Here is a 23,344-nt window from a genome sequence, read left to right as displayed (position 1 = left end):
CTGGCGGTGATGATGCGTTACATGCTGACCTGATTTGCACCTGATTTGATGGGCACATTTGCTCTAATGGGCATGGGCTTTGTACTGCATGTGGGGCAGCCTGGGGAAATCGTCCAAGCCTAGTCCCAGGCGGGTCAGGCAAGAAGGCAGTGTAGCCAGATAGACACCAGGTGAAATGGGAGATTCCTCTCCTGCCACTCACCCCGTCTCCCCACCCTCGCAGCCACACCCCACTCTTCCCACTGCGCTGAACCCATCAGGCTCCATCTGCCCTCTGAGCTTTTGCAGGTGCCGTTTCCCTTGCCTACCTTCCCTTCTTGCCAACCCATTGCCGTGACCCCCATTCAAGCCCTCTGAGTGGCCGCATCAGCCTCCTCTCGGTCTGCCTGCAGCCACCCCGGCCCCCGCAAATAGATCTTCCCGCAAATATGCTTATCTCACTTTCCAGCTTCAATCTGACTGTTCTCGGGACAGAGTCCGAGTCCTCTGACCTACCATTTTGTGGTCTGGACCCAGCCCAGCATCTAGTCATCTCGCCTCTCCTGATCCCAGATGCAAATCTTACACCAAACAATCCTAGCCATTTCCCACTCCTGAACCTTTGCCCACACAGTCTCCTCTGCCTAGAAATCCATCCCCTGCCAGGAGGGCACAGATTGCTTTTGCCTGCCCAGGATCCATTTTCTTTTCCACTGGTGAGGGAATCCCCACACAGGGCTCAAATCTGGGATCTTCCTGCAGGGCTGGTTCACTTCTGTGATCAAGGGTGAGCTGGAGACTCAGCCTGGGAGCTTGCTTTTTCCTTTTTTAATCGGGATGCTGTGGGTGCAGCCTGCATTCTCCAGTTGGCTACATGGGGCCCTATGTCTTATTCTAGCCTCCCCCATCTGTCACATCTGCTTGAGTCCTAGAGGCATTTGAGTTTGAGACTCCTGATACACACCTCCCTTCTGCCTCTACTAGGTTCTGATTCCCTCCTAGATCCCCAAGGTTTTGCCTTTCAGTTCCCTGCTCTTCCTGGGTCCCCACTTCCCTGTCCTGTCCTGACACCCAGAAGTGCCCCTAGTTCTCTGAAGGTTCAGTTAATTCCCCTTCAGATCTGAGGAGCTGGGACTCAGAGATCTAAATTTCCTGGAGCAGGGAAGGCTGCCTAGCTGAGCGTGTCCATGTTTTCCCTGGAAAAAGGACAAGAGGGCCCCGGGATGGAGGTGTGTATTACAGAGCACAGGTACAGCCCCAGTTGGCATCTCCGGGCTGTGTCCTGTGAGAATGGCCCCTTCAGTTCAGGACATCACCAAACGCAGTGTCCACTTCTGCCCAGCATTGTTGTGGGTTTTCTGTTTGTTTTGTTTTTGGCTGCACCCAGGGATTGAACCCAGGCCCTCAGCAGTGAGAGCACGGCGTCCAGGGTGCTCCTCAGCGTATGTTTGGTGCTTGAAGGGTGAAGGTCTTGGTCGGTCTGGAGCTTTCACATCTGAGGTAGCTCATCTGTCCCTGGCCCATTGCTGGTCTCCAAGGTTGAGAAAGGAGCAAAGGGGTAGAATAGCTCCCTCAGGGCAGACTGGCACCCCCAGACTCCCCCTGAAGAAGGAACCTCTGTGGATGAGACCCATTTTTCTCTCCTCCTGGCAAAGGGCAGAGGAGAGAGTAGGTTCTGGGAGGGGAGAGGCAGCTCCAGACTGGAGCCCTTCCAGGAGGAGTCACCTTGGGGACCACCTTCACCCTTGGGAGCCCTCATGCTCTGGTTTCTCCCAGATCCACCCAGAAGGGTTAGAGAGAGGCGAACCCTAGGCTTGAGGTGAGGGTAGGAGGGGCCACACAGGTGGGCAAGACCTCAGGGGAGTGTGTGTGTGTATGCATATTTGGGGGACTGGATTTAGACCCACTGCTTAGACTTCTGAGTCCTTACTCAAAATGGAAGGAAGTTTGATGTCTGAACACGGACTCCCACCACCCTCCCTTACTCCCTAACTGACCTTGGCTCTGGCCCCAGCTGCTCTGTACCGCTCCCAACTAATGATATCCCCATGGAACCAAATCCTAAAGGGCCTTCAGCACCCAATGGGGGTCTCATTTTGGGAGGGATGCGTGATGGAGTCTGTTTGGGAGCCCAGGAGTGAGGACTAAGCGGGTTTCTCACCTCCAACCAAAAAGGTGGTAACAGCAGCCACAGGCAAGAGGTGAAATACTTAGTAACCAGTACAACATGGGCATCGACCAAGTGTAATGTTCCAGATGAACATCAAAACGGGTATCACATATCCTCAAATATAAGATGCCATGGATTGTAAAACACACATACTATTACTCAAAAAGAAAATTGTCAAACCAGTGCTTTCTTATCACTTACAATTTCCATTTTATACTTGTTGAAAGAGTTCTTTTCCACATAGATCGTTATCATGTTGGATCTACAAGCCACAGGCACAGGCCACACGGCTACGTGACAACCAATGCCTGGCTGACAGTGACCATTAGACACCCTTGATTACACAATTTGTTCCCACACACCAAATATGACTTCAGTGTGTGGGGGGAAAAAGTGCTTCTTAGAACAGATGAATGATGGTAATTTCTTTTTTTTTTAATAACTTTATTTTATTTATTTATTTTTGGCTACTTTGGTTCTTTGTTGCTGTGCGTAGCTTTCTCTAGTTGCGGCGAGTGGGGGCTACTCTGTTGCGGTGCGCAGGCTTCTAATTGCGGTGGCTTCTATTGTTGTGGAGCACGGGCTCTAGGCACGTGGGCTTCAGTAGTTGTGGCACGTGGGCTCAGTAGTTGTGGCTCGCAGGCTCTAGAGCACAGGCTCAGTAGTTGTGGCGCACGGGCTTAGTTGCCCCGTGGCATGTGGGACCAGGACTCAAACCTGTTTCCCCTGCGTTGGCAGGTGGATTCTTAACCACCGTGCCACCAGGGAAGCCCAATAATGGTAATTTCTAACATTTACTAAGCACTTACTCTGCGTTAATTATCATCCAAAGAAATCCATAAGGTTGGCTAGACCCATTTTACAGATTAGGAAACTGAGGTGAGCAGAGGTGAAGTCAGTCCTTTGAGGTCCCACAAGCAGTACATGACAGAGTGGGACTTTAGCCCAGGCTAACTTGAGAGTGTTCTGTTGGCCACTGGACTTGAAGAAGTGAAATCGCGAGAGTTGCACAAAACCGTGTTATCCCACTGCCAGCGTAGCCTCCTTGGCTTTAGGAGCAGCGGGCGTAGGGCACTGGAGTGGCCCCTTCGGCAAACAGCTTGAGGGAGAAATCGAGGGCCGGGGCAGCCTGGGTCAGCATCCCCAAAGAGATGACATCGATATGGGGCCCACAGAACTGAGGGAGGCTGTCCAGCGTGATGCCTCCGCTCGCCTCCACGCCCACGTTCGGGAACCGGGCCTTCAGCGCCGCGGCCGTGGGGTGCAGCTCCTGTGGGACGCAAGCCAGCGAGAGGTGAAAGCCCCCGCCCCAGACCCTTCCCCTTCCCAGGAAGCAGACGCCGCCTCACCTCAGGCCTGAAGTTGTCCAGCAAGACGAGGTCTGCTCCTGCCTCAGCCGCCTCCGCAGCCTCCTGCAGGCTGCTGCACTCGACCTCCACCTTCAGGGAGAAGTCGGCCGCCTGCCGGGCCCCCCTCACCGCCTGTCAGGTGGCAAGGGTGAGAGTGAGAACGGGTGGCAGCCAGCCCTGGGCAAGTGAGCTGGGACTGGCATTCGAGAGGCTCCAGATGGATAACGAGCTTGGGGTTAATGAGGAAACCAGGCATCGAAATGGCTTCTTGCATATTAGGTGAAACCAAGTGAAATTACCACTTTTGTGGGTTAAGAAAATGGCCAAATCCAGCACTATTTGGCATTTGGACCTGAGTTCAATTGACTCAGAACATTAAGACTGGAAAGGGTCTTCAAGAACATTTTCATAGACGGGAAACAGGTCCAGGGAGCTAGAGTGACCTGCCCAACACTGGGTTCCCAATAGTTCGTCCTTTTCCCTTGAATATCATACCGACCAGCAGAAGAACGCTGGTGAAGAAGCAAGTCCAACCGTTCATTTTACAGATGGAACCACTGAGGGGTCAAGGAGTCTTGCATGCCCCAACTCCCAGGCCATCACTATTTGCCAGGGGGTGGTTGGGGGTCCCTGGTAGAGGGAAGGGCAATGCTGGCAGGGTGGCTGGAACAGGGCCAGGGCAGGGGCTCAGCTGGACAGACAGACACCTTTTCCACACCACCAGCTGCCACGACGTGGTTGTCCTTCACCATCACCAGCCCTCCCAAGTCGTAGCGGTGGGAGGCGGCCCCGCCCACTAGGAGCCCATACTTCTCCACCAGCCGGAAGCCTGGCGTCGTCTTCCTCGTGCCTGCCACGTGCCCGGCCCAGCCGGTCCCCCTGGCGGTCTCCACAGCAGCAGCGGCAGCGCTGGCAACTCCACTGCAGCGGGCCAACATATTAAGAGCCACCCGCTCCCCCAGCAGCAGGCAGTGGGCAGGGCCCCGGACCTCAGCCACCTTGGCCACAGGCACCAGCTTTGATCCCTCGGGGAGGAGCCAGGAGACCTGGCAGTTGACTTGGGCAAAGATGGCATCAAAGAAGGGCCTCCCAGCCAGCACTCCGGGGGACTTGGCCCACAGCACCGCCTGTGAGGAGGCTGCCCCCGTGACCAAGGCCATGTGGTTGAGGCCTGGGCAGTCCTCTCGAAGCCAGCTTTCTGCCAAGGTGGCCAGAGTGGCAGGGGGCAGCAGGAGTGCCAGGCCTAGGAGGGAAAAAAGGAGAGCAGTGTTACATTTTGGCTGCCTTTCTGGTAGTCAGGGATGATTGTCAAAATACCTAACAACAGGCTGAATCGGGCACTAGCCAATCAGGGTGAAGACCTGGGGGTTCCAGGAGAGGGGCTGAGGCACTGGGTGGGCCTTGTGAGCTGAACCAGGTTGTCAGTTGGCCAAATAAAAATATAGGACACCTAGTTAAATTTAAATTTCCGACAAACATCAAAGCTCTTTTAGTATAAATATATTCTAGGCTATATTTAGAACATACTTATTCTTAAAATTATCTGTCAGTTATCTGAAATTCAAATTTAACCGAGTGCCCTGTAATTTATCTGGTAAACCTAGTGCTAGACCAACAGCTATTCACCAGTGGAAGAGAAATGCAGCCACCTAAAAGCCACTCTGGGCTTCCCTGATGGCGCAGTGGTTAAGAATCTGCCTGCCAATGCAGGAGACACGGGTTCGAGCCCTGGTCTGGGAAGATCCCACATGCTGTGGGGCAACTAAGCCCATGCGCCACAACTACTGAGCCTGAGCTCTAGAGGCCACGCGCCATAACTACTGAGCCCACGCGCCACAACTACTGAAGCCCGCGCGCCTAGAGCGCATGCTCACAACAAAAGAAGCCACTGCAATGAGAAGCCTGCGCACTACAACGAAGAGTAGCCCCCGCTCGCCACATCTAGAGAAAGCCCAAGCGCAGCAAGGAAGACCCGACGCAGACAATACGTACATACATACATACATAAATAAATAAAATTTATTTTAAAACGAATAAAAAATAAATTTTAAAAGCCACTCTTGACTTTCCGTCTGCCTTGCATAGAAGGATCAGTTATTTACTAGCTGAAGCCCCCAGGAGAATGTAAGCTGTGTGTCTTTCCCATCCCTGCCTTCTCTACAGCACCAAGAATTTTAAAGCTGGAAGTTCAGCTTTTTACAGATGTGGAGACTGAGGACCAGAGAAGAAAGGCAAGTCAGCTGAGGTCGCACAGCATATTGACAGCAGAGCGAGACTGGCCAGGCCTTGTGGCCATGGACATCTGTTCCTCCACCTTTGCCCTCTAGCTTGAAAACCTCTCCTTCACCTGATGTTTAAAAAAACTGTCACCTCTCTAGAGATGGGGTTGTATAAGAAGGAAAGAGCACGGGGAAATTGGGTTTGAGCCCCTGCTCTGCGAGACAGAGCTTCAGGAGTGTGGGTGAGCCCTTTGCCTGTAAAATAAGTGTTAAGGACAAGGCGGTCTCTGAGGTCCTTCCCGCCGGCGTGCCACGTTGATGGACCGCTGCCTCTGTTGAAATGAATGGGGTGACCGCAGAGGCCGAACTCAGGCGCAGTGCGACATCGCCATCTGTCGGCCAAGAGAAGACCTGCAGTCTCGTGGGCGGTGCCATAGGTGGAGGGGTAAACAATTCGATAGCATGTGAAGGGGTATTATTTTGTTTAGTTTTGTTTCCCCCACTTTTGCTCCAAGCTGAAGTTAAGGCCAGACATTCTGGCTTGCTCTACTCGCAGAAGGAGGGCCCTTCTTGTCCAGCCCTTCTTCCCCAAAGACAAGAGCCTGTCCCCCACCAGCAGCCACAGACCTCAGTTATCGCACCTGACCCTCCTCCCCAAAGTTCCCGCCCACAGCTGCCCCACGTGGCTTTCGTTCTCACACAGAGCCAGCTGTGGGCCAGATGCTAAGGACAAAGTCGGTGATAGGGAGAAAAATATAGTCCCTGCCTCCACCGTTCGCGGTCCTGCCAGGCAAAAGGCCAGCGAACGAACAGCAGAGATGGATGCAAAGGCCCCCACTCCATTCAGACCAGGTGTCGTGATGTTTGCTATTTTTTTTAAAATTTTTACTGGAGTATATTTGATTCACATGTTGTGTGAGTTTCAGGTGTACAGCAAAGTAAATCAGTTATACATATACATATATCCACTCTTTTTTTTTTTTTTTTTTTTTTTAGATTCACTGTTTGCTTTTAAAGTGAATTTGAATCCTTGGACTGGTGAGTATTGGATAAACAAAAACTGTGATGCATGTATACAGTAGAATTCTACTTGGCAATAAAAAAAAAGGAACCAACTATTGATATACCCAATAGGCACACATCTCAAATGTATTATTCTATGAAGCCAGATTCAAAAGGTGACATGCTATTTGTGTCCATCTATATGACTATATTCTGGAAGAAAAAAAAAAAAGATAGCAACAGAGAACAGACTAGTGGCTGCCTGGGGAGGGGGGAGCAGAGGGGCTGGCCGCAAAGGGGGCAGCAACAAGTTTTGGGATGTGATTGAACTAGTCTAGATCTCGTCTGTGATGGTGGCTATAACACTGACGCATTTGTCAAGACTCATAAAGCTTTACACAGAAAAGGGTGAATTTTACTGTCTGTGGTTATACCTCATTAAACCTGACTTTAAAATCAAACCATAGGAAAAGGAAATTTAAGCGGATCGCTCTCCTGCTTAAAGCCTCACTTTCATTGTATTAGCGCCAGCTCTCTTGACTTCTTTCCATTTTTCATTGATTCTTTGGACAAATCCTTGTTGAGCACCTGCTCTGTGCCAGGTCTTCATTGCTAGGTGACAAAGAGAGCAGCTCTTTCTCTTAGCTTTCAGGCCTTCGCTTATACTGTTCCAAGGCTGAGCCTTCTCCTAGAAGTCCCTTTCCTCACCCTCACCCCAAACTGCCTCTTCACCTCTCACTCAACTTCAGACCTTCTCTTAGATATCACTTCCTCAGCCGGGTGCTCTCACAGACCTCCTAAATCAGGTCACATGCTCACCCAGCTCCTTGTTCATCCCCCAATGTCATCCTCTGCTGGTGTTTTCTGTCTGGGGCCAAAATGTCCACTGAGTTTTCTGCTGTATCCCAAGTGCCTAGCACGCTGACCCAGACAAAGACAAATGTGCTGCTTGTATAGGTCAATGGTCAAATATTGGCAATTTCATATTGTTTAGTTTAATACTAAGTGTTTGATGATAGTTCTCTGAGCAGAGAGGACGCGCTGTGGAATCACAGCCCAGACTCCGGGGCCACTTGGCCTGGGTTCCGATACTGCCTCTGTCACTTTTAGCTAAGTGATCTTGGGCAAGAGACTCAACCTATCAGGGGCCTTCATTGTCCCAACTGTAACGAGGATAGTAACACTGATCACCTCATAGGCTTGTTATGAAAATTAAGGGAGTTAATATTTGCAAAGCCTTCAGGAACATTATAGGTGTGTTTGCTGGTGAGATGACTGAAGTATTTACCAAGAGTCGTGGGAGCAAAGAGGAAGAAATGACTAAATGTCCCTGGGGAAGGGGGAAGTTTTAGTGGCCTTGAAGGATGAGTAATGTTTGCCAGGCAGGGGTGGGGGAGTGGGGAGGAGGGAGGGCAAGACGTTTCGGACTGAAACAGCACGTGTTCAAGGTTCAAAAGCAAGAAAATAGAGCGAGGAGGTGACGGGGTGCTGAGTAGGATTCAAGGGAGAAATGTCTCGGGCCTGAGGCCAGAGTGAAAAAGGGACTAAACCAATTACCTGAGGAATTTGGACAGAGCCTGGGAGCAATCACAGAATTTTAAATGAGGGAATGATATGATTATGATTTTGTTCTAGAAAGGTCACTTCGGCCACCAAATGGAGATGGGCTGGGAGACAAAAGGAGGCTGGGGCGGTTGGCCAGACAGAAACTGATGAAGGCCCAAATTGGGGCAGTAACCAAAGGAAGAGCAAGCCGGGGCAAATGGGAGAGTTTTTTCTAAGGTAGAATCTACTGGAATTGGCAGCTAATACGACGTAGAAGCCTGGGGTTTCCATCCTGGGTAGCTGAAAACTGACATAAGGGATTGTTCAGGGTAGGCTGGGGAGGAGGAGGGGTTCGGCAGCAACCCACACAGGCTGCGCCCCTGTGATGGCCAGTCGACGGCACCTCAGCTCCCTGACGCTCTCTCGTTTGGAACTCACCACAGAGGCTCATTCCCATTTTACAGGTACAGAAACTGGATCTCCGGGTGGGTCAGAGCGTATGACAGAGCGGCAGAGCTGGGGAAAAAGAATGACTTTGGGGGAATTTCCCGGAGGTCCAGTGGTTAGGACTCCATGCTTCCACTGCCAGGGGCGCGGGTTCGATCCCTGGTCGGGGAACTAAGATCCTGCAAGCCACGCAGTGTCGCCAATAAATAAATAAATAAACAGAATGCCTTTGGTCTTGCAGTTGTTAAGGTCGAGATGCCATCAGGAAACGTGGGTGGCTGTGCACAGAGGACAGGTAGAAGAAGGTTCTGGAGTTCAGAGGAGATTTGTGGGTGAGGAATGGAGAAATTGGAGCCACCAGCGCGTGCAGATGGTCACTGAGTGGGTAAGATCACCAGGGCAGGGTGAAAGAGGAGGGCTGTGGGAAACGCCAGGATTTGAATGTCACACAGAGGCGTGGCTGTCAAAAACAGAAGTCCCACCAGGAGGGAGTGGAGGTCTGGAAGGAGAAGAGGGCTGCAATTAGGGTGTGAGCAGAAGCAAAGCAGAAGAAAGGCTGAGAGGAAAAAAAGAAGAAGAAGAAAGAAGGCTGAAAGTGAGCATTGTACTTAGCCCCTGGGAGGGCTTCGCCAGGGCAGTCTTAATGCCTTGTGGTAGGGGCAGAAGCCACATTGTCATGGTCAAGGAACAGACAGGAGGTGAGGAAGTGGGGGAGGGGTATGGACAGCTCCTCTCTGCAGAAGCTGAGAAAGCAGGGCCCCCTGCCTGGGCTGCACGTTGGAATCACCTGCGGAGCTTTTTGAACTCTGCTGCTCAGGTGCATTCCAGATCAACTGAATCAGAATCTTTCCGGGGTGGTTCCCGGGCATCCAGGTTTTGGAGATGCTCCACCTGGGATTCAGATGCACAGAAAGGTTAACAACCAATGCTCACGCAAGACCATATGTTGTATCCCTCCGTTTATAAGAAACATCCAGAAAAGGCAAATTAAGAGAGACAGACATCAGAATAGTGGTGGTCTGCGGCTGGAAATTAAATGACGTGGGATCTTACTGGGGTGATGGAAATGGCCTATGATGATGGTGGCATAAACTCAGTAAATTTACTAAAAAGCTTTGAATTGTCCACTTGAACAAACGAACAAGAACCAATGCTCTGCCAAAAGGCAGGAAACTATTTTGCAGCCCTAATAACCCAGTGAATCCAGGTATTGGATCAAAAGCCAACATCAGAAGAAAGACAACCAGATACTAGGCGCTCCTGATGGAACATCCCCCGACCTATGCAATCCTCTTGCCAAAACAGCTGAACCGGAGTCAGATCAGACTTCTAGACGCAACCACCAATTACAAGAAAACCAGAAGACAGAGGAACATGTTAAACTATACCACGGGGATACAACCATAGGAAACTCTCCAGAAGATAACCTAATTTCTTCAACACATACATTGCAAGGAAAACAAAAGATTAAAAGAGTCGAAAATGCATAGTAACCAGCGGCAGAGCTGGGGAAAAACTAATGTATGGATCTTATTTGGACACTACTTCAAACAAACAAATTGAAACCAAATTAGAACTTTTATGAAACAACTGAAAATCTGAATGCCGACTGGGTATTTGGTAACATTAAGGACATTTTTTTGAAGTGGGTTATGGTTGTGAAAAAAAGAAAAGTCCTGGGCCTTCCCTGGTGGCGCGGTGGTTAAGAATCCGCTTGCCGATGCAGGGGACATGGATTCGAGCCCTGGCCCGGGAAGATTCCACATGCCGCGGAGCAACTAAGCCCGTGCGCCACAACTACTGAGCCTGTGCTCTAGAGCCCACGAGCCACAACTAAGGAGCCCACGTGCCACAACTACTGAAGCCCGAGCGCCTAACACCCGTGCTACACAACAAAGAGAAGCCACCACAATAAGAAGCCCGCGTACTGCAACGAACTGTAGCCCCCGCTCGCGGCAACTAGAGAAAGCCCGCGCGCAACAACGAAGACCCAACTCAGCCAAAAATAAAATAAATTAAAATTAAATTAAAATTTTTAAAAAAGACCCAATGCAGCCAATAATTAATTAATTTTTAAAAGTCCTTATCTTTTAAAAATAATTAAAAATATTAAAATACTGAGATGTTTATGTATGAAGAGACTTGACAGCTGGTTTTACTTTAAGGTAATCTTGGAAGGTAGAAATTAGAAAGGGTGTGGGGACATCCCTGACAGTCCAGTGGTTAAGAATCCATGCTTCCACTTCAGGGGGCACAGGTTTGATCCCTGGTTGAGGAACTAAGATCCCGCAAGCCGTGTGGCGCAGCCAAAAAAAAAAAGAAAAGAAAAACAAAGGTATGGATGGGACTGGCTTGGCCAAAATTTGGTGGTTGTTGAAGCTGGATGATGGGTACATGAGGATTCATCATACTTTTCTGTCTATTTTTGTGTATGTTTGAAATTCTCTATAATAAAAAAGTAAAATAAATAGGTAAATAAGAAAAGGAGAGAGAGGGCCCTCACTTAAGATAGGGTGAAGGAAAGTTTTTTGTTTTGTTTTGTTTTTTTCAGCCACACCGCATGCCATGCGGGATCTTAGTTCCTTGAAAAGGGATAGAACCCACGCCCCCTGCATTGGAAATATGGGGTCTTAACCACTGGACCACCAGGGAAGTCCCAAGGAAAGTGTTTTTAGGATGAATAGAGCAGTGATTCTCAACCTTGACTACACAATGGAATTATCTGGAGAGGCTTGCCAAATGCAATGTCTGGGTCCCACCCACAGAGATTCTGATATAACTGGTCTGGAATGTGGTAATTTAATTCTAATTTGTAGCAGAGTTGAGAGCTTCTGAACCGCAGGAAGAGAACAATAGCTACCATACACTGGTGCCTACCAGATGCCGGGCACTTGCTATATATACAATGTCACAAATCCCACCTGTCCTTCTTCATGGTAAAGGCCATTTGTAGGCAGAGAACCTAGGCTCAGAAATGCAAAGGGAAATTACCTAAAGAGCAGAGCTAGAAAATGGGAATTCCCTGGCCATCCAGTGGTCAGGACTCTGTGCTTTCCCTGCAGGAGGCACGGGTTCGATCCCTGGTTGGGGAACTGAGATCCCACAGGCCATGCAGCGAGGCAAAAAAACAAACCATTCAAAACATTAAAGAAAAAGAGAAAAGAAAATGATTGACGTGGACCCTGGTCTTCCCTGTCCACACACAGAAGGTGGTTTTAGAACCACACAGCCTTCACCCACGGGTTACTCTCTTGCCCACTTAGGCAAGATCAGCTGTTCTGATCGCCTATTGTAAATGCAGAATGTTCGTGAAAAATAAATACATCTGGTTTTCTTTAGGCCCCAACTCTCTCGTGCATTTCCAACAAAAGGGATTCCTGTGGGTAGCTTTGAAAATAAGGGCTCTCCTAATTAGCCACTGTCGCGAAAGGAACTGCAGAGAGGAGTGGGGCTGTTTTTGCAGCTGCCTGAGGAGAAGTGGCTGCACAGAGGAAACAGCTGTAACGCCCTGTCCCCTTTTTATTCTTGCCGTTGTTATATGTAAATATTCTCTCAAGATGCCTGGACTTCAGAGATTACAGTGTTACCCTGTGGGGTATAACCTTGATCTCTCGAGGCAATCCTTTCTTAATTGGTTATTCCAGAATTTTATTAAATTTAATTTATTAAATTTTATTAAAATTGGTGCCTCTGTTTTTGAGGGAAAAGCATCTGGAAATTTCCTGCATTTGTCTCTTTACAAATAATGTAAAACGATATAGATAAACTGACTCTGGCAGAATATTTGAAGACATTTTCCCCCACTGGCACTTGTGCCGTTCTTGTCTGGATTGTTGACTGACTTTTACTGTGTTTCTATATTGCCCTAACTGGCCAGTGTCTCTGTACCGGGAGAGACTGGGCCAGAATCAGAACTTCCATCTCTGCATCTTTCCTTCAGTCATTTAATAAACACTCATTCATGCCTTTGATGGGCGGGCACAAAGTCAGGGTCTGCAAATGCACCTAAAACAAATTATCACAAGTTTTTGTTCTTAATTTGATGTGTAACCACGTGTAACCATGTGGCCTGTGCTTGCAGCAACAGTGATGTTATACGAGGCTGACAAAGTGTTCCAGCTAAAACCAAGTAATGATTGTTTTCCCCAATTTACAGGAAAAAAAATTAAATAGATAGACGTCAGTTTTAAAGGTTTTGCCTTTATAAGTTTTTCTTAAAACTCTGGTGCCGGGCTTCCCTGGTGGTGCAGTGGTTGAGAATCCGCCTGCCGATGCCGGAGACACGGGTTCGTGCCCCAGTCCGGGAAGATCCCACATGCCGCAGAGCGGCTGGGCCCGTGAGCTATGGCCGCTGAGCCTGCGCGTCCACAGCCTGTACTCCTCAACGGCAGAGGCCACAACAGTGAGAGGCCTGCGTACCGCAAAAAAAAAAAACCCAACTCTGGTGCCTGCTACCACTTGTCTATAACAGAATCTAGAGTGACATCGTGTGTAATAATAATAACAGCTAACACTTTTATGGTCCTTCCCAAGCACTGTTCCCAGCATATTCTATATATTAACACATTTAATCCTCACAACAACCCTCATAAGGAGGTACCATTATTATCTCCATTTTACAGATAAGGAAACTGAGGCACTGAAGAAGCAAGTAATTTGCCCAAAGTTCACACAGCTGGGAAGTGTGGAGGCAAGATCATAAGTCTAGGCGGGCTGGCCCCAGAGTCCCCTCATGTACCCAACCTCACCACACTGAGCACAAAATTATACTTAAAATTATTATATATTTATTATATCACTATTCACAGAGCTCTACAAGCCACACCCAAGAATCCAGGGCTCTGTCCCTGGTGTAGTAGGAAGAGCTTGGGTTGAGGGTTCAGAAACGCCTGGTTTGAATCCCAGCTCCATCACCTACATGCTGGGTGACGCTAGGCAATTTCCTAACCTCTCTGAGAGTCAGTTTCATGAGGAAGTCACAGGGCTACAACGAGGAGGGAATGGGTGATTCATGTCAAGTGCCTGAGCCAATGCCCAGCCAGATGCCTTTGAACCCAGGTGTCTGACTTGCGGCAATTTTGTTCTCCCATCTATTTATTTGTTGATCCATTTGGCAAACACCAGAGGGAGACAGAGGCTGGTTAGCACCCCAGCTTCCAGATAAATGTTCTTTCCTTTTCCCCTTCTCTCCCTAGAGAGGAGAAATGACCTCCAAATAGAGCCAGATGCGATTGCCCATCACACAAGTGGTAAAATGACCTATAGGGTTTCAGAGCAAGGAGAGATGACCTGTCGTTAAGATACAAGAGCAGTAAGAGAAGACTCAGGAAGGTTGGCTCTGAGAATAGGCTGGCATTGGACAGGTGAGAGGAAGGCCCCCCAAGCAGAGAGAATGGGAGAGAGCAAAGGCCCAGCAGTGGGAGGCCTGGGGTATATGTCGGTGAAGTTGCACGTGGAGGGTAGCGAGAGAGAGGGCTGAGTGGTAGGACGGGGCCAGACTGAGCAGGCCCTGAATGATAGGAAACAGTTAGGTTCTCATTCAATAAGCAATGGAAAATCCGTAAGACTTTTGATCAGAAGTCACTTGATCAAAAATGCACTTGTGAGTTTAAATGTTTAAGTTGTGCCTAGCGTTTTTGAAAGATATAAGTTGCAAGGCTGTTGCAACAGCCTGGACCAGGAAGCAGTGAGTCCCGGTAAAATGTAAGGGCAGGGCATCTGTAAGGGGACCGCTCCCTGCACACCATGCCTCCAGACCCGGCCCCGCCCCCTCACACCTTGGCCCCCAGCCTGCCATCTGCTTCTGCCCCAACTCTGTCCTCGCCCCTCCTTTGCCCCACGTCCCCAGCCTTTGCCTCACCCCCTGACTCGACTACTCCCTCCTGGTTTAATTCCCGCAGGTCAGTGATCCCAGAGCCGACACTGCTGGCCTGGCCCAGAGTTAAACATCAGTGTCATCACGTGCGTGAAGGCTGCCAGGCAGAGGAAGGCTCCGTCAGAGGGAGGTGGGAGCAGAAAGACGTGGAGGTAAATCCATAGATGCAGCAACTGTCTGGATATTGGGGTTCGAGGGAGACTGAGCTGTCAAAGGTGACCCTGAGGTTTCCAGTCCGAGTAGGAGGCTGGTGAGGCACGAATAGAAACGGAACTGGCGTAGGGGAGGACTTTGATTTTGACACGCCAGGGACATGTCCCCAAAATGGAACTGGAACCTGGGGCAGGTTCAGGACTGGAGAGGCAGACTGGAGTGATGGATGTGACTCCAGCATAACTACTGAGTGATTTCTGTGCCAGCCGCTTGACGTGTGTGATCTCATTTCATCCTCACCACAACCCAAGGGAAGACACTGCTTTCACCTGATCAATGAGGAAACCGAGGCACAGCGAGGCTAAGCATCTTGTCTGAGGTCACACAACTAGCAGGTGGCAGGGACGGGACTTGAACCCAGGCTCTGACTCTGAGAGCATTTCTAAACCAAGAAGTAGTCTGGACCCCCAAAAGCTGGTTCCACGGCCAAGCCAGAAGGGCTGGGTATGGGGCCAGCAGAAGCCCTAGACCAGGGGAGGAAGGTCAGAGCTGGGGAAGGAGAAGCCCAGGGAGGGGAATGTGGAACTGCAGGGAGCCCTCCATGCTCATGTCATTTCCCGCCCGCCCACATCCCCAACCTGGTGAGCAGGGAACTATTATTGTCATTTTGCAGATATTGCAGTACAAGGAAGTGAGGCTCTGAGACATCAAGTGACTTGCTCAAGAACACACAGTCTGTTCCTGGTGGAGCTGGGATTCAAACAGGAGCCTTTTGACTCCAGAGCCTGGCGTGTATCATCCTGCATCCAGCCTCCTTCACAATGTCACTCCCCACATGCACAGGAATCACAGGGGTCACAGGACTCAGGCTCCCTTCCCCCACCCCGAGGCAGATGGGACAGGACTTTGCCTCACTCCTCCAGAGCTGCTAGTGAGGGGCAAAGTCCAGAGCTGCTCCAGGTCCAGCCTCCCACTGCCCGGCCACTTCAGTCCCCAGGAGATGTGGCCTACTCCAGGCCACCCCTGAATTTCCTAGGGCTCAAGCCCCTTTCTTCCCCAGAGCTCACTTGGGAACCTATCGTAGAAGGATAAAGAAGAGTGAGAAGAGGTCTTTGCAGGGCAGAAAGGAGTGCTTGGGTTCAGAGAGGTTGGAGGGAGATGGGGGAGGGGTAAGAGAGTAGTTAGAGACCAGCGAAGACTTGGGGAAGGTGGGGGATGGGGACGGAGATAAGACGGGATGGGTGATGGGCAGGAGAGGGGCAGGTGGTGATGTAAGGATACAGGGGAGAGAGGTCTGGGAGGCTTCTTTACCTTCAGGGTCCATGACAGCCTGGAGCTGGCCGACTGGTGTGCCCACAGCTCCGTCTAGTGTTTGGAGAGGCCGGAGACTGGGGGAGGGGGTGGGGCGGGAGGGGGAGGGGGAGGGGCCGGTCTGACCAGCCCTGACCGGCCCTGCCCTGGTTCTCTGGGGCTCCCTCTGGCCTCCAGGACACTCAGTCATATAACTCAGAAGTCCTCTCCTCTCTGAGCCTCGGCCCTGTTCTCTCCACTCACCCAGCCTCCTTGACCCTGCCCCAGGGTGTGCTCCCTGTGATGGCTGGAGAGCATTTTTGATGGTGCACTGGGGAAATCCTACTTCCCTGCTTTTTGATCTCAAATACTTCTTTACCTTTTTCTGCGCCTCCATTTCCTTAGCTGTAAAATGGGATAATACCAACCTCATGGCTTCAACTGAGAATCAAGTGAAAAAACTCTGTGGGTGACACAGAGTAGAAACTCAACAAAAAGCCACTTTCCTTCTCTTCCTTCTTCCCAAGGTACTTTAAGGGCCCTGAGCAGATCAGAGCTGGGCTTCTGAACAAGAAAACCAGGAAACTGCCAATTATTGTACTGTGACTTCAGGCAAGTTCCTGTCCCAGAAGTGCTGGGGACTCCAGTTCTTCATCAGAACCACTTGCTAAAGTCCACTGATTGCCAGACACTGGCCTCTTCCCAGCCTTCTCCCATTTCTGCCTCTGCAGCATGTGACCCTGCCAGGACTTGGACTTGGGTGAGGCAAGCAAGGGTCCTGGGGCACAAAACTGAAGAAGGCCTCACTCTCAAGCTCCATTTTACACCTTACTGCCTTGCTTGCCTCACTCTAGTCCAGGTCAGCTCCTGACAGCCCTTCTCCAAACTATTTCTCCCTTTTTCCCCTCCAGATGTCATTTTCTCCTGGTTTCTCTCCTAAAGGCTCTTTTCTGCTTCCTACAGGTCCTTCTTCCTACAGGCAGCCCTCAGACTGTGGTGTCCCCTCAGTGTGGCGGGACTGTTCCTCTTTTCCTCTTGGGCACAAGCTAAACTACATTTCCCAGCCTCCTTTGCATGGAGGCCACCATATGACTGAATTCTGTCCAATGGAATGTGAGCAAAAGTGATGCGTGTCGCTCTAGTCTTCCCATGATCTGCCCTGGGAATGACAGAGCCACAAGATGGAAGGAGTCTGGGTCCCTGAATGACCTCATGGAAGGTCACCCTCCAAATGCCAACATTAAATTGTTACATAAGCAAGGAAAAAGCTTCTCTTGAGTTCTACCCCTGAGACTTGGGGGTTGTTTGTTACAGCACTTAGCCTGCCCTGACTAACACATGAAGCTTCTCTCCACAGCTCTCTCCTTTTCTCATTCTACACAGTTTACGCATTTATCCACCAATGCCGTTATTTAAATTGCTATCTAACATCAGATAACTCCTTAATCTATATCTCCAGCTCTGACTTCCCTTGCAACTTCCAGGCCTCTACTTCTAACACCCCTCATGGGGAGTTCCCTGGTTGTCGGGTAGCTAGGATTCAGCGTTTTCACTGCTGTGGCCCAGATTCAATCCCTGGTCGGGGAACTAAGATCCCACAAAGTGCGTGGTGTGGCCAAAATATAAATAAAAAATAAATAAATAAATACTCATGTTTTCCCCCCAAACTGCTCACCTCTTTGCATTTCCACATAGTGATGTCAGCATCTCCTCCATTTTCCAAGACAGAAACTTTAAGAGTCTAACCTCATTCTTCCCCCATCACCTCAATAGTCAATTCGTTCTAAAAACCTTATTCTCTGAATAAATATATTTCAAACCTGACCTCTTCTTTCACCTTAGGCCAGACTCCCACTCTATCTAACTTCACCTAGACTAATGCTCCCGTCTCAGGTCCCACTGCCTCAGGCCATGCTCCTGGATGCCAGTTTCATTCAAAGGACAGATCTGACCTTGCCATGGTTTACCTGAAAACCATTGTTTGCTCATTCATTAATCCATTCACCTCTCCATTCAGTAAACATATATTCGGTAGACATGCCAGGCTCTGGCCTCTGGAGCCACAAAGATGACAGGTGGACTTGAAGGGGCTACACCCCAATGAATGGGGGACACCTTCACAGGATTACAGTCCAGTTGTTTGTACTGTCACGCAAGGTGCTGCAAGAGAAATACTCTATCTGTTTGGGATGGAGGCAGCAGGGGCGGCTTCGCAAAGGCAGTGACATTTGAACTACATCTTGATGGTTGAGAGGAGTTTGGCGGGAAGTCAAGACGTGTGTGTGGTGGGACAGGACGGGGGTGCGCAGGCTTCTGGCAGAGCATGCGCAAACGCAGGAGTGAGCTTGTGGCCCTTTCCATGGCCGGCAGCTTTGGGGATCTGGGGCATGGTCCAGCTAGGCTGTCCTGAAGCCACTAGCTGGGCAGGCAGATGCTAAGCACCCCAAGGGGCTAAGGCACACAGGCACCCATTGGCAGCTCATTGCTGGGGACATGTAGCTGGTCTCCAAAATACCCTGGGTTTTCTGATGGCTAATGGCTCGACATCCAACCTCCCCAGAACAGGAGCAGAAATACGGATGCAGAGGAAAATGAGGCGTAAATGTCCATTTTCAGAAATGAAATGTCCATAGAACCATGCTCGGAGGCCCTTTTCCTGTCTGCAAAAGTGAATTACATTAATAGACTTCTCAAGACCATCCCCATCCAAATCCTTCTTCCATCTGGAGTTTGCACTGGATGACAAAGCTGTATTTGTAACCATGATCTTAATGTGTACTATTGAAAATAAAATAGAAACATGCATTTTAAAATATAAGATGAAGAATAATACACTGTATATGGTTGTGTGTGAGAGAAAATCCTGTGTTTTTTGTTTGTTTGTTTGTTTGTTTTTGCGGTACGCGGGCCTCTCACTGTTGCGGCCTCTCCCGTTGTGGAGCACAGGCTCCGGACGCGCAGGCTCAGCGGCCATGGCTCACAGGCCTAGCCGCTCTGCGGCATGTGGGATCTTCCCGGACTGGGGCATGAACCCACATCCCCTGCATCGGCAGGCGGACTTTCAACCACTGCGCCACCAGGGAAGCCCGAGAATCCCGTTATTTAAGAAACTAGAATGTGCTGGTAGTTTTGCAAAAGAAGAAAAATGTTGTTTTACTGTCAGGACAAAATTAGTATTTTCAATATTTTATTATTTATTTATTTTGGCCGGGGTGAGAGGGGGGTGTGCAGGTTCGATCCCTGGTTGGGGAACTAAGACCCCTTGTGCCTGTGTGGCACGTCCAAGAAAGAAAAAGAAAAGGCGCCCAAGTTTGCGTGGTGAAGGCTGGATTTCCACCCCAGCTCGCCCAGGCATGGGTGGCAGAACTCCAGGCGGATCCGTGGCCACTTTCTGCCGCTTCTCTCCTCATCCCTCTTCCACACCCCCATGAACTGACCCACCTGGGGGCCCTTTCCCAGCCTCTGGTGTCCCCTCCAATCCAAACCACCTGGCAGTCACGCTCTCATGGAGTCCCGTGGCCTCTCCTTTTGTAGGTCAATGTGTCTGCTCTCATCCACTGCTCCTCTGACCCAACAACTTCCTCTTTGCAAATTTCCTCTTTGCCCTGGGGAAATACCAACGGCCTCTGGTTCATGCGGTGCCCTGGGTTCTGGCCTGGGCTGGTCTCAGAGATAGCACAGTTGGGTCTTGTCCCCTCCTCTCCATCCCAGAGCCACAGGGATGCCCCTGGTTCTGGAGGCCTGTCACAGCTCACTCTCTCACTGACCCTCCTTGTAGAATGGAAGAGGGGATACAGACAAACACATTAAACTTGTAACAGCATCAGCATGACCTGGGACTCTCGTGTGTGCACTGGGGAGGGGGGGGTGGAGGGTGGGGGGAGGGGGGGGGGTTTGAGGAAGGGACATAGCGGCTGAGCTGAAGAACCACACTTGGTCACACATGCAGTCTTTCTGTCAAGCCCTGCCACAGACGGAATTAAATCTTCCACCTCCACCCCATCGGAGCAAAGACGAGGGTGCCTATGTTCTCAGCACCTCCTGAGGGCGGCATCTCCTCAGCCTCTGCAGCCCTTCCTGCCCCCTCCCTCACCCAACTGTACTAGCCACTGCCCTTCACAAGCATCACCAAGTCCTCGCCTCTTGCACACAAACTGCATGCATGAGTGGACCCACGCAGGTGCCGAGACTTCTAAGAACTACATCTGCCCAGAAACTCTTCTCACCTCTGCTCTTGCGAGGAGAAACAGCTGAAGCCTCTGGCTGCCTCAGTCCAGAGTTGGGGGAAAATGCGGTGGCTGGGACCGTGAGCCAGCCTAGGGTCCAGGGGCCGTCTCAGACGCACCTGAGACCACAGCTGGGTGACACCACCCAGCCCATGCTCCAGGCTGGCCTAGCACAGAGCACTGGGGCATGGAGTTAAAGGCAGTTCATGGGCTGAGCCGGTAGGACTGTCCTAATCCATGGGGCCAAATGTACTTTCCAGAGTAATCCTAAGGTGGGAGTTTGCTGGGTTGCCATTTTCTCTTCTTCCCAGACTCTGGTATTCCTGGGGAATCCTCTGAGAAATCGTAAGTCAAGGAAGTTTGGCCTTTACGGAGACTCAGCAGCTGGTTTCAAGGACAGAAATGTGGAAAAAATGTGATGGGGAGAAGTAGGGGTTGATGAGGAAAGTTCGTTCATTCAGTCTACAAGGGTTCAGTGGGTGTCAGCCCTGATCTACGTGCTGGATGTGGGTGCTGCATGGGCTGCTGGCTAGAAGAGCTGAATGATGATTCAGGGTGAAGATGCTGGATGAAAATCCAAAGGGTGCTGGGTGAAAATGCTGGGTGATGATGAGGCTGGATGTGATGACAGGAGGGAAGGTGATGAAAGCGGGAACGATTCTGAGCTCCAGTCTTATTACTCTCAAACGTTAAGGGGCCTCCACATCTCTCTCTTCTGGCCCATCAGAAGTAGAGGTCTCCACAGCCTCATCCTTGCTGCCCACGAGTGGCTCTTCCTCCCCCTTTAGGCTGGGGGATGGCCCAGGCTTCAGCTCCTCCAGCGCCACGGAGCCCTGGCGAGACTTCCGTCTACCAAAGAAAGTGGTAAGTGTGGGCCGCTGGCCAGACCCCTCCCCCTGGGGGGCCCCAGAGTCATTGTTACCCCCAGACACTCCCTCTGTTATTGTCGCGGCCTCCTCATGAGACACCTGGGCTACCCCAGCCCAGGCATTTGCCACGCCGTTGTGTTTTCCACTCCTGTTGAGTGTCACTACTCCCGTCTTCCGCTTCTGCCGCTGGCGCCACAGCAGAAGTAGTGCCATGAGGAAAATGAGCACCAGCAGGGCCACAAGCACAGCTACCAGCAAGGTGCCATTTGTCTCCCAACCTGAATTTGGGGAGGACCTACTGCTTGTGGAGGACGTTGGGCTGGATATTTTTACTCCAAAGGTGGGGGAGCCACTGGTCCCCAGGGGGGTCTTCAGAGACGTAGTTGCCATGGTGACAGGAAGTCCACTGGTCTCCTTGGAGGTCTTTAGAGAGCTAGTTTCCATGATGACAGGGGGTCCGCTGGTCACATTGGAGGTCTTCAGAGAGCTAATTGCTGTGGTGACAGGGGGTCCACTGGTCCCACTGGAGGTCTCCAGAGGGCTAGTTGCCACGGTTTCACCAGTCGTAGTGTGGAATCCTGCAGATTTCACTACTGGGACAGCAGGTATACTGGTTGCATTAGAGATTTCCAGGGGCATTGATAATGTTTTGGCGGAATCTTTCTGGGAGATTATTGACTCATTTACAGGAGGGCCCCTGCTGGCAGCAATGGAAGTCCCAGGAGAGGAAACCTCATTGGCTGTATAGGGAGTTGAGGAAGGCGGGAAGATCTTGTGCTCAGTGCTGTTATCTGTCTTAGGGACCTCGGTTGTTGCAAAATTAGATGTCATTGAGTTGAATTTTGTGGTCTCATAGATATTTGAGACCAAAGAAGCAGAGGACCCTGTGGGTTCCAACTCCTGCAAAGTAATTGTGCCATTCGGAGACTCTGAGCTCGTGTTTTGGGCCCAGACGCTCCCAAAGAGGAAGAGAAGCAGGATCATTTCCAAAGCAACAGGCATGAGCAGGAGTTGGGACCTGAGGGTGGGGAAGTTGAAGAAATAAAATACATAAGGAGCTGGGGGCGGGGGGGCAGGACCTAGCCAGGCCCTCCCTCCTGCCCACTTCCCTGCCAACTGCCGGGCCCAACTCTGCGGTTCAACGGCTTTTTCCATCCTTGCTTTTACTAGTATCAGAAGTAACAAGACGCTGGCAGCTCCCCCATCGAATCTACCCCATAGGCCCCCTTGGGCGTTGGCAGCCCCGGCTCCAGCAACAGCCCACCCCCTCCTCGTCCTCTTTTCCCATTATCTATCAAGGTCTTCTCAAGCCAGAGGCACATTCCCAGGTCCACTGAAGCCCCTGCCCCACCAGGTCACACCACTTACCAGCTCAGCGGATAAGGGCACAGGGCTGGGACAGGCTGCTCCAATTCCTGAAGCTGGGGCAAGACTGGTGGTGGGGCCTCAAGGGGAAAGGAAGTGGCCCTGGCTCCACCCACCCCAGCATCCTGCCCCACCCGCCCTGCTCCTACATTGCCGTGTGATGAGAGAGGCATCACTCGCTCTTTCAGGGTCTGAGATGATGACAGGGGCTCTGGGGTCTCAGCTGAAGCAGGTGGGGATGGTGGGCGGGGTCTGGAATGGGGATTCCCAGGTCTCCTCTGGAAAATGGGATGGCAAGCAGTGAAGCTGGGATAGGGATATGTGTCAGAGCAGGGGTGGTGGAAATGCATGCTTGAGAACCAGGGGGTGCGGAGGAGGAGATGGGAGGGGAAGGTGGTTTCCTTTGCCTTTGTGGTCCCCGAGCTGTTAGGCCAGCACCCAAGGCTAACACTTCTCCTGCCCCAAGAGCTCCCAGGAAGTACCAGGGCAAGAGGAAGCCCTCGACTCTGGCTGGGGCAGTGGAAGGCTTTGCAGGCTGTGTGAAATCCCTGGTGGGCTCTTGACTTCTCAAGAAGCTTGCAGGGGTAGGTCACTACAATGGCCCCCAGTCGTGGACTGCCTGACTAAATCAAGGTGGTTATTAAGCACTGTATATGCAATGATCTTACTTTTGCAGAAGACTAGTAAAAATGTGGGAATCTACATGGAAGGCAGTCTGAAAAGCTATTCACTGAGGTGTTAACAAGTTTCACTGGGTAGGTATGAGTAGAGAATTCTTTACTTTCTTCTTTGGGTGTTTGATGTTTTCTTATTTTCCTTTAATTTGTAAGCTTTGACTCTCAGTATGTGTACGGT

General features: G+C 50.7%; 2 protein-coding genes across 2 annotated transcripts; both read right to left on the bottom strand.

Annotated features, from left to right (window-relative positions):
• Positions 1-2,926: 2,926 nt before the first annotated feature.
• On the bottom strand, positions 2,927-16,107 carry QPRT (quinolinate phosphoribosyltransferase). Its single transcript, XM_065892881.1, has 4 exons — positions 16,051-16,107; positions 4,206-4,741; positions 3,499-3,630; positions 2,927-3,419 (listed from the first exon to the last, which is right to left on the bottom strand). The coding sequence occupies exons 1-4, from the start codon at positions 16,061-16,063 to the stop codon at positions 3,201-3,203; spliced, it is 900 nt and encodes a 299-aa protein (XP_065748953.1). The 5' UTR covers positions 16,064-16,107; the 3' UTR covers positions 2,927-3,200.
• A 4,837-nt stretch (positions 16,108-20,944) lies between these two features.
• SPN (sialophorin) lies at positions 20,945-22,126 on the bottom strand. Its single transcript, XM_065893182.1, has one exon. It carries the CDS (start codon positions 22,124-22,126, stop codon positions 20,945-20,947), a length of 1,182 nt encoding a protein of 393 aa, XP_065749254.1.
• Between the last annotated feature and the right edge of the window lie 1,218 nt (positions 22,127-23,344).

Source organism: Phocoena phocoena, chromosome 15, assembly GCF_963924675.1.
Source record: "Phocoena phocoena chromosome 15, mPhoPho1.1, whole genome shotgun sequence".
Taxonomy (NCBI): Eukaryota; Metazoa; Chordata; class Mammalia; order Artiodactyla; family Phocoenidae; genus Phocoena; species Phocoena phocoena.
This window is presented reverse-complemented; position numbering and strand designations above follow the sequence as displayed.

Bases quoted from the DNA above. Each gene is read 5' to 3' on its own strand.
- QPRT (XM_065892881.1), bottom strand. The intron at 3,631-4,205 runs GTGTCTGTCTGT...GCCACCTGACAG, and splicing joins CAGCTGGTGGTGTGGAAAAG to GCGGTGAGGGGGGCCCGGCA. The intron at 3,420-3,498 runs GTGAGGCGGCGT...TGCGTCCCACAG, and splicing joins TGGACAACTTCAGGCCTGAG to GAGCTGCACCCCACGGCCGC.
- SPN (XM_065893182.1), bottom strand. From the start codon at position 22,126: ATGCCTGTTGCTTTGGAAATGATCCTGCTTCTCTTCCTCTTTGGGAGC.